Consider the following 17,550-nt stretch of genomic DNA (forward strand, 5'->3'; position numbering starts at 1 on the left):
ATCATCAAATGCGAATATCGGAATGTCAAGAACACTCTCATGAAGTGGAGCGGCGACTTCACACTCTCCAGCGAAGTCACCGCTCCGATAAATTTCAGTGATATGCAATTCAATGATACGATAATTCCAAGAATAACCGGTCCGTTCACTTTTCAATCCGTTCACAGATTTCTCCTTTTCTGTTTCGTTGGAGAGCTTCCATTGGACAGATTGTATCGATTATTGCTTTCTATCGTGATCCAAAACCTGTAATCGAAATATCAGCAATAAGATCGTATCAAGAATTTCAATCACACCCCTCTTTGAAAAGTATTGATCACTAGTATTTGTGACTTTATGATACTGGTTACATAATAACCGCTCCTAAAATATTCGTCATCTCTAGTCTCATCTCGTTTTACAGAAGAGCAGATAAAAATTTCAAACTTTCGGTAACGGTTTTATTTGCTTTGGGTTATATTTAAATCCATTTTTGGAAAATTATCAACTAAATTCGGGAAACATAAAGGATTTTGAGAAAAGATCCCAATTTTATCGCCAGTTTTTTGTTTATGAAAGGAAGTCTTCTATAAAATTATACGGAATTGATACAGACATGACAAAATAATATGAAAACATTATATTATAATAAGAAACTAACTTCATTAATATTCCAGGAAATATAAGTATTTTTAGTAAAGAAAGTTTAACTGCGCATGAGCAAAATACAGTATATTTTCTTTCTATTGTTTCAAAGCCAAATACTCTGGGAAACTTATAGAAAATTCCCAAAATAAATACTGTAAAATTCAAAAGGATATTGACATTACAGTCAGCTTAGTTTCAATTGCTCTCAATGAGAAGTTAAACAACGAAGTGCTTTCCCCACATAGATACGCATTAAATTTGAATCGTGGAATAGTTATACTGAATTCTGTTAGAGATTAGAAGTATTCTAAACTTTCATATTTATAAATACATATAAAATGCATTAAAGTGCGTAGCGTTAATTTCAATAAATTTATTATCACAAATAAAAAAATATATTTATCAGTATTTACAGAACGTTAGACTTTTAATGTTATCTTATTTGATTTGCGGCCCTTTACTCTTTGTTTATCTTGCAAAAGTATCAGTTACTGCTATGAAGTAGTACCATCTTTTGCAACAGTGATCTTATTTCTGTGAAAAAGATGCCTACCAGTGTTTAAAAGGTTTCTGCGAGAATTCCACGCCATTAAAAAAAATTGAAATGCATCTTTACTTATATGGGGAATTAATTGTTGGTCTAATTCAAAATTTCAATTCATTTCTCAGGTATTAAGAAATTCATTTGACTTGCTTAGAGTCTCCAGATCTCAATCCGGATAAGAAAAAAATCCCAACATCAGTGAGTAACCTTTCTCATAATGTCATTTCATTTTACGATTGCTACATTATGAGATGTATAGCATTTTATGTTACACATTTAATTTATAAAAAGACTTAATGTACAGCAATTTAGGTTATACGTTTAATTTATGAAATTAAAAGCTATTTAGAATTATTCAAACTTTTTATAGAATTCATATACCTTTTTTATAATTCAAGTTAAATGAATATCTATGTGTAATAAACCCTTCATCTTTTAACTTCTCACTGTAATAACGATATCTTTCTGAATTTTAATAGTATTCAACTAAAATTTTTATATAAATAGTCCTACATATTTATCTTGGAAACTATAAATAGAAGAATAAATTATATTTTGTGTGCACGAAGATAAAAATTATTTATTAAAAATGTTAATATTTCTCTCAATATTTATAGAACTTTCTTCAATTTTCAATATAATATTTTAATATTGTTTTGCCCTATTTTCTGTAAATATAATAAAATTTGCTTTAAAATTTTGCATTTTATGAGGGAAAGTTTGGAAAACTTTAAATTTCTTTATAAAAAAAAAACTTTATAGTTTCTAGAATCTGTATGCTAGTTTTCTAAAAAATGCTTGTAGATTTAACATGATGCAAAAAAAAAAAAAAAAAAAACCATTCTGAAAGTTTGAAAACATTTTCGTTATTCTGTAAAATGGCGTGAAATGAAATCTTTTTTCCTTTTTATTAGTTTTTGATCGGATCCCTAAATATTCCCATGCACAATTCCTCACAATAAAATGTGAATTTAAGTATAGTTTTTTATATAGTTAAAATTCAAAGTTACTTCGTCCAGCCATTTTAAAAGTTGGAGAATAATCGATAAATAATGTTAAAACTCTTTAAAGACTTTTTTTTTTGAAAAGCGAATTAGAAACAGATGCTCCAGTTATCATTTATGGATTCCTATTATCAAAGGTACCGGATTCTTTTATTGATCGAATTTCTAGTTCAAGAATTATAATCGGAAAAATCAATTTCCATTTCATATAAATGATTGAATCAACTATTTGTCATCCCTATTTCCCAATGTCATCAAAAAATGGCTAAGACTTCGGAGGATTGATATGTTGCATTATATCCATAGCATCATAGAAGGATCATGGTTAGTGAATTCTGTTTCGTTGCTGAATGGAAAAATATTAAGAAATTGAACTATATTGAACAAGAAACTATATTGATCTTTAATAGATAATGGCTTTTATACATTAATAATAAAGTAAATAAAGTTCATTATAACTCATCTCTTATTTGAAATACGAATACTTTTTTTGGAATCCTCAGATTAATTATTAGTCTTAAGTGAATTTTTAATGCTGACCCAAGATCTGGAATAGTTGTGAAGAATTTTTGAGAAAGGTACTTTTCAACCATTTCGAACCCAGTTTAACGAAAATATTTGGTTTCTTTACTCTAATTTTCAATGATCTTTATAATAAATCTTTTATTTATTTATTTTTTAATAAAGCCATCATCAGCCGATTCAGAGAATTGTGTGACTGTCATTCGTTAAGGTCTTCATAGTCCCTTAATAATTTCCGTATTCATTACTAAAATATATTTTTTGGGATATTTTGGATAAAGATATTTCTAGTCAATTTGTTTAAAGAAATAAATCCTTTTGTTAAATGAAACTAGTATACATCATCATCGGCAACTGAAAATCATATGCTGTTTCAGGATAAGAACAGCTCACTTTTATTCATACACAGCATGACTTCGAATTTGGAGTTTGTTTTGGTTTGGACTTGGAAGATATTTTTATTGTAGAGAATGTCAGAATTAGAAATCTGTCGATTTGCTTTTGAAGGAAAATATGATAAGCTGAAAGAAAAAATTGATGATGACAAAGCTTATCTGACCAAAAAAGATGGGGTATTTCTTTTTTCCATTTTATATTGATAATTGTTTATTTCTTAAGTCCAGACCGTATATTCATTTCTTTGTTATAGTAGTTTATATATTTTATTGATGACACAATTAGTGTGTTGATCTGGAGAAAAGCATTACATTCTGCTTGAGTTTGTAGTTATCTTAAGAAAAATACTTTTTATTTATAAAAATAAATTGATTTAACTATTTTGCCGTAAAAGTTATTTTATTATTAACATTGACAATTTTCTTTTAGTCTGGGCGAATTGCATTGCATTGGGCTGCATCTGGAAGCCAAAAGAATATTGTGAACTTTTTGTTGCAACAAGGTTCACCTGTTGATGAATCTGATGATGTAAGTATATTTTGAATAAGTTTTTAATAAATGACTTAACAAAGAATGTCTGAAATCAGTGCTGTGTTATGACTTAATTGAATGTTATTTTTTAGAAATATTATATTAAATTAAGTATATCAATTTGATGTATGATGGGGAAAAAACAAGCATAGACAATTTATTTTTAAAATGTGAATGATTGAGTATTTCTTTAAATTTATGTATGTAAGAAGTTTTTGTATATTGAATAATTTAATGTAGTGATCAGCATACTCTTTTTTTCTTTTTTTTTTTTTTCACAAAGAAGCATTTTTAAGATTATATTTAACAAACTAATACTTTCAGATTTCTTAGTTTAAAGCTATAAATATACTTTTTCGAGATATAAAAGTTTTTTTTTTTTTTATTATTAAAGTAAGGTTGTGTTTACTATGTTGATATAAATTGCAATTTAACTGTTTTATGAATATGCAACAGTCGTATTAATATGTAATACAACTGTTCAAATATTGATAAAAATATAATTTAGTATAATTAGAAATATAAAAATTAAATGATTTAAAATTTTGTAAATTTTAATTTTCTTTTGTCAAACAGTGTGTTTCACTATCAAATATATAATAATCAAATTCATTTTTTTTAATAATTTTAGAATAATAAAATATTTACATCATGAAAAAATAATAACAAGTATATTTCTAATGTAATTTTTGTTAAATTACCTGAGAAAATTTCTCAAAATGAGATGCATTTAATGCTGTTTTTGTTTTTAAACATGATTGTTTTTCTGTTGATTTTAATAGAATACATTGAAAAAATTTCAAAAATATTTATTTAAAAAAAAATAAACACCTTACAAGTACAATATAACAAGTTAAACAAGTACAATATAGCAAGTATCAGAAACCATTTGATCATGCCACTTAAAATTGTCTATATTGCTTATAAAAAAAAAGATCTCCCTCTTTTTAAATATTGATAAAAGTATAATTTCGTATAATTATAAAATAAAATTATGGATATAAAATATTTTAAATTAAAAATATTCTAATTAACTTTTAAGATTTGCAAATTTTAAACTCTTCATTTCAAAAAATTTTTTTTAAAAAAATCTACTTTCCTAGTGAAATAAAACTGTTTAATAAATATTGTGTGATGAATCTAATTAAAGGTAAAATTTCCTGTGAATCTCGAGATTTAGAATGAGTATTCAGATTAAATGGTGATAGTTTTATCTCAACTACATATATGATACAATGCAAATCCATTCCTTTCTTTTCTCATTTCATACCAATTCAACATGAAAAGACTGTCTTTTTGATCATATATATATATATTTATATATATATATATATATACAAAAGTATTAAAATCAAGTTAATAGGAAAATAAAAATTAAACCAAAAAATATATAAGAAAAATCCGACCAGAAGACTTTTTCAAGGGTCACCCTCAGGCAGGGATTCAAAGAAAGGGATTTTTTCTGTGAGGGAAATGCAGACTTTAGTCTAATAATGATTCCTCATGACCCAAAAATCCCCTGAAATTAGGCCCAAGAAATATACCATTTTAACAGAAAGGAAAAAAAAAAGTCTTCAGGCCAGATTCTTTTTTATATATTTTTTTTGGTTTAATTTTTATTTGTTTTTTTTTTATTTTTTAATTTCTTATTAACATGATTTTAATACTTTTGTATCAATTCATCTGTGTTTTAGAAGTAGCTACAGTTGCACTCTCTAAATACTATGAAGTTTTTTTTTCTTTCCTTTTCCTTTTTTGGTTTTAGTTTGAATAGGTAATAATTTTAGTTGCGATTTTGAAACTGTTTTGTTTTGTTTTCATTTTAGTTTCGTTTTCAAACTATTTCTTACTTTAGATTGGTTACTTATACATATATATATTATTATTATTATAATAATATATATATATATATATATATATATATATATATATACTATTATGATCACTTATTTATCTTAATATTAGCCACCTTAGTGATTAGCTGGGTCACCAAACTTATTGTCGCTGAAATTTTAAATTAAATATTTTATGCAACTTGCTGTTAATAGATTCTTCAACAAAATATATTTTATCTTCAAATTTTGGTAGATATATAATTCATTCTGATTTAGAAGCTTTATATCATTTTGTTTAATTTATTATGCATTTCCCTAATTTTGTGTCAGTTCCCTTAAAATTCTTAAAAATTCACAACTTTGTCATTTCTAGTTTTTTTAACAATGCTATTTGATTTCTAATTGAAAACAATGTAAAATTTGGCATATTTCTTCTTAGCTATAGAATTTTAAATATATATTTAGATCTTTTACAGATATATATTACATAGCTTACTTTACTGAAATCTACTTTGAGAGTAATGATTTGCATTAAGGATAGGATAGTAATTTTGACTGTAAAACAAAAATGAAAAATATCTATACCTTTTGATGGTGATTTTTATCAATAACTTTTGTGTTCTTCCATAATTCTGTTTTTTTTTTTTTTTTTTTTGTACCATTGTGAACTGCATGTTTAATTTCACTCAGAATTCTTACATTTCTAGTTAGATAATAAGTGCATATTTTTTTTAATTTTTTAAATATAGAAAAAATATTTATATGTTAAAAAAATGGTATCATTGTGAAGATAATTTTTTGAGTTTAGAAACGATGTGAAAGTCATTTTTTTTTGTACTGTAATATTTTTTGGAAGTTATCATGAAAAAACAATGTAATTTGGCTTAATTTTTAATTAAAATTCTGTTCAAAATTTTAAATTATTAGTTCTGAAATCCACATTCTCACCTTCTAAAGCATATATGTGCCAAGTTTGGTAACTCTAAATGAAATGGTCTAGCTTGTAGAGTACAACTCACTTTCATCTTTATTTGAAGTAAAAATGATTAATTATGTATTGATTAAAGACAAACTGGACTCCTTTGATGATTGCAACTTCTGTGGGATGTACAGATATTGTTTCAACCTTGATTAGCAGAGGAGCAGATGTGAATGCCATCAATCAAACAGGACAAACTGCCTTGCATTATGCAGCATCCAAAAATAGAGATGAGGTATATGCTTGAAATAATTATTCTGTATATTTACTATAGTTATATAATTCCTTTGTGGTTTTCCAGTATAGAAATGCATGCTTTGTTTTTCAATTTAGCTATATCACTATAATTTAATTTAAAGTTATTGACTTAGACTAAAAAGCAGTTTCAGATGAAGAACTGCTTTTAATTTTTTATTTTATTTAAATCTAATTTATGTAGGATACAAAATCTGTTCTGACAAGAAATAAAGATAGTGAAGTTCATGTTTTTTTTAAAAAATAAAACATGATGAAATTAATGAAGTTAGTTGATTACTAAATGAAACAAGAACTTATATATTTTTGATAAAGTATGCTGCACTTTGTGTTGCATATTGGAGTGTACTTTTGGAACTTTTTCTAACAACAGAGGTCAGTTTTTATATAGCTCTGCTAATTTTGCAAATAATGTACGTATGTTTTTGGCAGCCGTATTCTAACAGTTTCCATATTTTATATTTTTTATGTCTAAGAAAACATTAAACATAAATGAATTATTTTTTTAATCAAGAAAGTTGTTTTGCCTTTGAAATTATTTATTACTGTTGGTTTTCTGCATTGGATGGATGACTAACAGGGAAATGCTAGGCAATCATGATATAATTTTTTTACAGATACAATCACCTGTAATTTGAAAGTTGCCAAACAAAGGATAAAATGACTCAGAAAACAAGACTAGCACAGATACAACATATCATATGCAAGATAGCAAATTAATAAAAATACAGTGGTGGCAGAGAATTCGGAATATATTCATTTTTTTCTAGTTTTACTTAATTTTTTGTTATGAAATTATTATATTATCCTAACTATTGTTATTGATTCTAATGCAGTTTTTTCATGCTGATTTTAAATATATTTGTTGAATTCATCCAAAGTAGTTCATTGGTATTTTAAAAAGGGGGAAAAAACCCCATGATAAGGCAAGCACAAGCTCACTGTAATGATGAATAATTGTTTTTGCATTTATTTTTGCAAAGCATTTCAAACCATTGAAATGCTGTGTTATTTCAATGAATTAGTGATAAAGAATTGAAAGCTTGGGTTCCGGCTATTTTAATATTTTGAAAGCAGGTGTGTGTTGAAATTTGAAGTATGTGCATAAAAAAGTATTGGTATTATGGCTAAATTTTCATTTCTGCACAATATAATACTTTTGAAGGAAGAACATCATTCCATGCACCAAATTGTTACTAAAGTACCATGTGTCCTTTCTATTGTCATGAAAATGCAGAAGGTATATTCTAAAACAAATATTATTACAGACAGTGATTGTTGTTTATTTATAATGCAGCAATTGCTAAGCTATCCTATTGTTTCAATCACAAATTTGCTATTATTAAAATATTCTGAAAGCTATTGTTTGTGTGGTAAAATCCAATGAATATAATGCAGCTGGATTTTAAAATTATATTCTAATATTTACAGATTCTTTGAGAAAATTTACAATTCATAAGTGTGTGGCTATAAAGTATACAAAAAATCATGAGACAATAAACATAAGTTGTGTGTTATATGAGTTCAACAATTAAACTCCAAAGAAGTTTAAAAACACCAAATGATATTCTCACGCTTCTTTATAGTATGAGATTAAATAATTAAAAGTAAGAAACCAAATAAAAAATTAATAGCACCATTCAAAAATCTTAATTAAATGTAAGAAGCCAAATGATTAACTAGTAGCATCATCTGAGGGTTTTATCATTTTATAGAATTAGTGAACAGAGAGGAATCGAGGGCGACCGAGAGAAATAACTTAAGATGAAAACAGGTATTGCACAGGATTTCATTTTCAGTCAGAAAGCTTAATTGATCATAATTTTTGAAACGATGGAATTTAATATCAAATGTGAATGCACATTCAAGAACAACGAGAGGAAGAACTGAAGCTTGAATTTAGATTACGAGGCTACAAAGCTTGCCCAAAACCATTATTGACCAGTTTCCAATAAAAGATGTAATTTGTGTGGGCAAGAGATCATTCAGTATGGACTTTTGAAGACTGGGAAAAGGTAGTATTTAGTAACAAAAGTCATTTTTATATTTCCAGTGAAAAGTAGTGCCTATGTAAGACAACATTCATGAGAAATTTGGCTATCCATGTTTGAACTACCTGATGATATGGGGCTGCATATCTTCTTCTGGTGTTAGAAGTCTTCATATCATGAGTAGAACAATAAAAGCCAGGAAGAACATTAAAATACTACAAAGCAAATTGCTACCATCAGGAAAATAATGCTCCCTCTCACTGTGCGAAATGGTTGGAAGACATTAATGTGAGTAGGATGAACGACAAAAGAGTCTCTGGATCTTAATCCAGTAGTGTTAAAATTGGTTACGATATTTCAAAGAAACAAAACCCCTAAAGCAAACATGAATTAATTTCAGGTTTAATTATTCCTTTAACTATATTGTCATGAAAGAATTTTCAAAGTTGGCTCATGCCAAAAAAAGACGTATAACCACAATTAAAGCAAACAATTGGTTCATAAAATATGGATGTTCGAAATAATTTTCAAAATGCATGTTAAATTTGCTATTTTTATGTTAATTTACTTGTACATTTGATTACTTTGTACTTTTCTTGTGTCCAACCATTATTATCAGACATTTAGAAAGTATTTCTGTACTCAAAAAATACTTCAGTACATAAATGGAATGGATTTTATAAAAAACAAACTAAATTTTAATGATTTAATTTTAAATCTTAGTATCACTTAAGTAATTGTTACAGAGATGTTTTCTGATCTTGCTTAGGATTATTTAATTTTTATTATTAAAATATTGAAGTTTAAATTCAAATGTACATTGAACTGCAATTTGGAATTAATCCAACATATTTTATCCCTATGACTTTTCATGAAAAATAATGGTGCTGTAAATATCTTAGTATGTATTTTCGATTAATTTCAGTTACTGTTTGGGTAATATTTGCTTTGATCGGGATATTTACATGGATATATATAAATTTATGGGATTAAACGTTCTTAAGGTAACCCATTGGTGCATTGCTTCCTGCATATATCATCAGGTGAAGCATCTGGCAGATATTATTTGGATTTGATTTGACATGGTTAAAGTTCAAACAATATACTGATCTGCATTAATTATGTTGGTTACATAAATAATAATTTTTAAAAAATTGCTATAAAATTTCTACAAATTATTTAAAATTATTTGTGGTAGAAAAAAAAATTCTATTTGAAAAAGGAATATATATAAGATTTCTTGTGAAAATCTGTCAATCATGCACCAACTTTGTTTAGATTTCTGTAATAAAGTACAGATAGCATTAATATTTGTCATCACTGCATATCTTAATATGCATTGCGTTTCACAGAGCAATAATTTTTATTAAATGTTTGTGTATATATATATATAATTTAAAATAATATTTGTTTATTTTACTTGTTATATAATCATTCTATACTCTATTTGAATTATCCACTTAATCAGTTTTGTTTTTGTTTCAGATTGTTCGTATTTTATTAGCAAATCATGCTAATATTAATGCAGCTGATAATATGGGAAGTACACCTTTACATAGAGCAGCTTCAAAAGGTAACATCAAAATTATGAAGATCTTTCTAGAAGAATATAGCAACCAATTGGATCTTAATCCTAGAGATTGTGTTGGTAATACTCCCCTGTAAGTGTTCATCATTTTTTGAAAATTCTTACTCTCATAATATGCTTGAAATGTTTGTATACATATATATAAAATTTTTTATTGTAAACTAGTTTGCTTTTGACAACAAGTTAGTGTACCAGATATATTGATTGCATTTCATTTCAACTTAATAACTTATACATAAACTAGAAATTTATAATTTTCTCAGTATGAATACTTTTAAATATTAAATTGTTAGAGAGATAAAGCTATGTTGTTTTTGCAGCATATGACCTTTTTTTTTTTTTTTTGTACCATTTGCTTTATGCAATTGAGTTGCCATCATCTAATCATATTGCCATCAAATCATACGGTCAAATGTGGCAACTTGATTAACTTATTTCTCATATAAATTGCACATTTGATTCCGAAATTAAAATAGCCATGCTTTTTTCTCAAATTATATAAATATACATGTAATATGTATTTATATAATATATTACATGATATATTTATATAATAGTTATAAAATGTTAATTATGTATATAATCACTATTATGTAACATAATATAGATTGTATTTTCTATAAAAAATTATCTTTAAATGTATTATGTTTATTAAATATTTTTAGTGATTTATTATAATACCACACAAAACATTTTGATGAAATAATATATAGTGAAAATTCAGTATGACATTGCCTAAGAGTTTTAAATAATGAACATAATTTTTTTTCTCCCTTAGTTTCTACAGTAAAAGAAAAACAAGTGATTAGATATTTGTAGAAACAATGTAAATGAATTAAATTTCATTGCAGTAATTAAAGATATTGTTGCTATCAATGCATAAGAATAGTATTTAAAAAAATCATTTAAGTCATTAAAAAGATATTTTTTTTTAAATTTTAAAGTATTGCAAAGTTAATTTTTGTCTGATTATATTTTTTGAGGTTATAGATGTAAAATTTAAAAAAAAAAAATGTGCTTAGTTTTTAATTAAATAAAATTGTAATTAAGATGTCAAAAAATTTATTCTGATATTCACATTTCCAAATTATATTAATGTTAAATTTAATACCTCTTAAGTCTATTAACTGCTCTGTAGAATGCCAACATATACAGACATATATTTGCTCTTATTTTTTCACAGATATGATAATAAGTATTTGGCAATTGAAAGTTGTCTGCAGTAATATATTTAAAAAATTCAGTAATTAATTAAAACCTTCAACCTGTATTTTATTGTAAGTTGAGTGTTTTCTTATCTGTAATTATGTAGTTATTTCTCATTTAAATGAAGTAAAAGTACTAAAAGATTTAAATCCTTTATTTGCAGTAATAATCATCTTAGGGATATATCCTAGAAAAGGAATGTATGTTATTACTTTCCAGTAAATTATATTTCTCTTGTAAGAATACAAGTATGGTTATTAATTTAACAATTGTTGAACTCTTAGCAAGTGCAATGAATTTGAATTTATTATTCCAATCTGCATATCTTCAGGTATCTTTCAAAATTAATCATTTGTAGAATCACTCTAGATTATTTATGAATTTTTAATTATACATGCATATTACACATTCAAGTCAGAATGCACAATTGGTCTTCTCAATATCTAATTCTGTTTCAACATAAATAAAGCTATGTTCTATAAATGCTTCAATAGGAGAACTTTAGTGTTCATATATATTTCTATTATTATTTTTTTTAAGCAATGCATGCACAGAGTTTTTATATATATATAAACATTTCTTTGCACAGACTTATTTTTTAATTTATGAATTTTGTTATTTTTATAAATAATATATGACTATTACTATCATTTTTTTTAGCAAAGCTGCCACGATGTTTTGCCTTGTATAAAAATTTATTTGCACATATTTATTTTTATGAATTTTATATAATTTTTATAAATAATGTATAAAAATTGCAGAGAAGACTTTATGATATTAACAGCAACAGTATTAATCCTTTTAGAAAATGTTTTGGATAGTGGAAATAATATATCTTTTGTTTTGTTAGAATTAATTTCAGCTTTGGTTTACAAACATTTTAGTGCCAAATTCAGATTAATTCTTATAAATAATTTTAATGGTGCAAGATGCAGCATGCACTAAATAAAATGCTGTTCCACATGAAAATAATTATATATATATATTAAAAATGTTTTTGTTCTGCTTATTTATTATTTCCTATGGAAATATTCTTGGTTTTGTGCAAGTTTTGTAACTTGCATTCTCACCCATGCTGCTTTAGGTCAGTAATATTCAAATTTTCCTTAGTTTTAAATCAAATATTCACATTCCAATATTTGAATTTTGAGACTTGATGTTATGACAGTGATGGTTAACAGAAAAAGTAAAAATGCCTTAAAGCAGGGACTGCAAAGTTAAATAGGGGGGGGGGGGAATTGTTGTTTGCTGAAGCAAGTAAAAAGTGTCTGTTTTCTTATTTAAAATAATAATAATAATACTGTGACTTTGAATTCAATGTTGTAAAATTTATAATAATTCAATAAATATAAGAAATTTGTGGAATGACATAAAATCTTACTTATTAAACTCAAGCTAAAATAAATGAATAAAATGCCAGATGAGACACTAAGATTTTCAAAGTAAGATTAAAATATATGATAAAATTAAGACAAAAAGAAAATGCATCTGGTTTAAGCAACATTCTTTCAAGATAAATTACTGCATTCATTTATTAAAGAATACTAAGAAATAAAAGTAGCATCTTACCTTTAACACTGCTAATAATGTGCACGTAAGATGTGTATTAAACAGTAAATTAGGTTAATATCTCAATGGAGGGGAATGTATTGCTATAAGTTCTGTTTAAATTAATTTTGGAAAAATAATTAAAATTAGAGAAGTTGTTGTACAGAAATAAGATTTGTTACTAATTTTGTAAATTTTAAAATAGCATATAAAAAATAATTTTGGAGCAGTAAGATATTTCAGAGTCATTATGCAAAGTTTAAATAATTTTACTCTTTGTTCCACCACCTATTTTTTCTTCCTCAATAACTCAATCCTTCATTTATCTTTATGATATGAAATAATCTGTACTGCATCTGTTGTTTCAGTATGAGAGAACACTATTATTGCCTGTTGATCAATGTGACTCATCATTGATTTAACTTACTGCTAATTTACTTACAGACATTTAGCATGTGAAGAAGAAAGACTGGAAGCTGCAAAATTACTGATTGAAGCTGGTGCTAATACTGATACATTAAATAAAGTAAGATATTTTAATGTTATTCTAAATTTAGTACTTTTAATATAATAAAGTATGCAATTTCTCTACTTGATACCAGAATGGAAATTAGTATTTTTTAACTGAACACTTTTATGACTAATATAAATATAAGTTCAGTTCATATGATATTTAATATTACCATCATTAAAATAATACATATTTAATGGTAAGTCTTTTAAACATTTATGGATTTAGAAATCTTTAGAAATCCATTACATTTTATGGATTTAGAAATCTTGAAATAGTAAGCACTTGATTGTTAAATAATCAAAATGTATGCAATATAATAAATAATTGTAATTTTTTATCTGTTTAGTGATAAGCTTAAATACAGTTATTACAATTTTAATTTAAGATGCTTAAAATAATTTTTCTTTGTCAAAATTGTACATAATGTTGAAATAAGATCTAATAAAGTTTTTCTTTATGAAATATATAAATCAAAATTATTTTGTAGAAGTTGAAATGAATAACTTCATAATGAAATCATAATTTATTAGATTACGTTGAATTTTACTTCTCTTAATTGTTCAGATTTTATTTATCTTGATAATTTTCCTGTACAAAAATATGTAAAATTACACTCATTTTGACTCAAGTTCTTTATTTTCAAATTGAAATAATGAATCTGGCCCTTGCTTTAAAATTTTGCTTAAAATTGTATCTTTAATATGCGAGGCGACATCTAAAACATAGATATGTCTAGATGGTCCATATTTTTGTTTCAGTCAATGTGTAATAAAAATAAACACTCTGCAAGAATCAAGAAGATCTTATGATGCTCATATGTTATCCTTAAGGTCATTATGTCTTAATCAGAATTTTCCTTGGGTTTTCTCAAAAATAATTAAATTTTTACTTTTATTAACTGGCAATTGCAAATGTTTTAATATGAAATATAATAAAATTCTACCATTTGGGAAAATTATGACATGTTCAGTCTTCTGCTTTCAATTTTTTTCAATAAACCATTTTAAAAATGGTTAGTGTAAAGACTTAATTTAAAATTTTATCTATTGATTATGCACACTAAAAACTTTATTTGAAAAGGGTGAGAATATTTGTTCCAGCTTTCAGAAATACTAAAACTTATTAACTTCTTATTTTTCTTTCATATCTTCCAAAAATGTTCTAAGAATTATTATTTAAGTCATGAGGCAAAAATGCTTGATTCAAGTTTAAATCTTGATAATAATAATAAAAAAAGAACTTTGTTGCAAAATATAAGTTAATGTAATTTGAAGTGCAATTCATAATATGTTTAAGTGTAAATTAATATTAATGTTCTAATATAGGAGAAAACTTAATTTGCAAAATTGTCTTCAAACATTTTATGAGGTTGTTTTGAAATTCTATCCAACTATATGTAATCTTGAATTTATATATTCATATTCTTCTCTATTTACAAATAATAAAGATGAATGTGTATGTGTCTGTATTAGCACTCTGTAAATCAGATCATTAGGCCTCCAACTACCAAATTTGATTAATATATATATCTTGAAGGGTTAGAATGTGTACCTTCGAGAAATGTTTTTAGAAATTTTAATTATGCTTTAAATAATTAAAAATTGATCTAAATGTAGCATTTTTTTTTTTTTTGCACAAAGTACCAAAAATATTATACAATTGTGTATGTCACAACATTGAAAAATTACTATAATTATACCAATTTTATATTTGTCAAATATTTCCTGAATATTAGCAACTTTTAAAAGTGAATATTTTGCCTAATTTCCAGCAGTATATTACACTGTTGCTGTGAAATTTCAACTGTTGTCATTGTTTGAACAAAAATTTGATTGCATAATTTTCTTCCATTGTTGAAAGTGAAAGGAGGATTCTGTTTGATATCTGTGTGGTTTACAAGATAAATAAATTAGCAAAGTTACAATTGAGCAAAATTCGAATGACAAATAGGCCACAGTGTCATAGGACTAGTCTTCATAAAAAGAAAGAATTAAAATTAGATGGCTTTAATGTCTGACAGTTTGGTAGAATATTGGACATAAAAGTTATGTCTAAGCAATTTAATTCAATTGAAATATAATCAATATCCCTCAGCTAAGCAACGACTAGCTCAGGGATACGATATGGCTTTTTATTTATTTAAAATAAAAAGCCATATCAAATATAATTTAAAAAAATAACATTGTGAATATTATATGCCAAAACAGCCGTAAAATCAACCATAAATTATATTTTTGTTTTAAAATTAATATCTGTACACTTAGGATTTTGAGGTTAATTTACAAAATAATATAAAAAAGGCATATGAGATTTTACTGACCTTTAAATTAATTTGCAACCTACATAAAAAGCCATGTTTCATTTTTTTCCCTTATAAGTTTTATGAGTATCCTATTTATAACCATTGGTTCCAAAATTTAGTTCAGACATGTTTCTTATTTAGGAAAAGAAAAGTCCATTTGAGATGGCACCACCCCAGATTCGTTCTACATTAAGAAGAATGGCTGATGCTGTTTTGTATCCATGAACAGTACCTCATCTCATATTTGTAAGATACATGCTTTTTTTAAAACTCTTTAACTGAAATGTAATTTAATTTATTCCCTCAAAATTCTTTTTCATTTACTTAAATCAGTTAAAGAGTTAATTTTTTTTTTTTTTTAACTATTTCAAGATGTATATTTAAAAGTTATATCCAAAACTTCTCATTGTAATGGAAATAAATATATTTTTGTGATAAAATAAGTATTACCAAAATTATTCTACATTCATTTTTCTATTATAGCAAAACAAATTATTCTAGCTAAATTATAAAATTTAGAGTTTCATTATTAAAACTGATCTTATAAATACTATACTGACCATTAATTTTTCAATAACAAATGAAAAGTTCAAAAATCTTAATATGTATTGCATCTTTTGAGGGAGGCAACACAAAAACTTAATGTTTGAAAAACATTTGCTTTTTAAGTTTGATTCGATGTATGTGTAGGTATTAAGAAAAACTTTTTAAAATAATATAATCTGGAGTAATTTAGATACATTTTAATTATCTCGATTTCTATATATGAAAATGAAAAAGGGTATTTTCTTAACATTAAGGAGAATTATTACATAATTTTGCAGAAGTAACTAAATGCATGGAGTGAATACTATGTCAAAATTTTATGTGTAAAATAATCAATAGATTAATCATCATTTCCTTGTAGAATTGACAATTAACAACATGGGAGCATAGTGTATCAGATTCATTTTATAATTACTAACCCCTAACTTGGTTATAGAGAAACTTAGATTTGTTTCACCGAGTAGGTTAGAAGTGCACTTTTTTAATGATATCGATTAAAATTAACAGGCACAACCGATGAAATCTGCTCTAAAGTAGGATATTCACCAACGGTATACTATGTATTTTGAATTCTTAATATTTACTTATGGATGAATTTGGTTGACTGTAAAGATGTTTGTGGACTAGCTTTATGATAATTAATCATTACTTGTTAAAAATCTGCCAGCATAAATGGACTGTGTGTCATTCTTTGAATTGTCTAATGATAAGGAATTATATTTCAGGGCACAACTATTCATTGCTTATAGTATAAAGACCACTTTCAGAAAAGAGGATTATTTAAATGGAAGAAGACAAAGTTGTGTTAGCTAATCTACCAGATATTTTACTGTAAGGTAAATCGGATTAAATTACAACTGATATTGATAAAAAATACTTCATTTATTCCTGTTTATTATATTTAAAATGAATATTGCTCTGCCCTTAAAATTCTTAAGTATTTTATCACAATAGTGATAATTTTTTCAAATTACCTGGACTATTTCACAGGTTTCATTTTGTTAATACACCACTTTGTATACCAATTATCAAACTTTCTTAATGTATTTTATTTATATATAAATGTAGTTAAGTTTTCTTGATAAATAAGCAAAATCTAGTTGTTATGAGCTCTTATACTGGGTAAAATATTTTATTTAGTAGTTCTAATTCATTAACTTTG

The 17,550-nt window shown here is 25.4% G+C and overlaps 1 protein-coding gene across 1 annotated transcript; it reads left to right on the forward strand.

Moving 5' to 3' along the window:
* Positions 1-3,087: 3,087 nt before the first annotated feature.
* On the forward strand, positions 3,088-17,487 carry LOC129983643 (26S proteasome non-ATPase regulatory subunit 10-like). The gene is made up of 7 exons (XM_056093191.1): positions 3,088-3,269; positions 3,523-3,621; positions 6,527-6,673; positions 10,170-10,345; positions 13,471-13,552; positions 15,984-16,088; positions 17,114-17,487. The coding sequence occupies exons 1-6, from the start codon at positions 3,168-3,170 to the stop codon at positions 16,065-16,067; spliced, it is 690 nt and encodes a 229-aa protein (XP_055949166.1). The 5' UTR covers positions 3,088-3,167; the 3' UTR covers positions 16,068-16,088; positions 17,114-17,487.
* The last annotated feature ends 63 nt before the right edge of the window (positions 17,488-17,550 follow it).

This window comes from Argiope bruennichi, chromosome 9 (genome assembly GCF_947563725.1).
Source record: "Argiope bruennichi chromosome 9, qqArgBrue1.1, whole genome shotgun sequence".
In the NCBI taxonomy this organism is placed as follows: domain Eukaryota; kingdom Metazoa; phylum Arthropoda; class Arachnida; order Araneae; family Araneidae; genus Argiope; species Argiope bruennichi.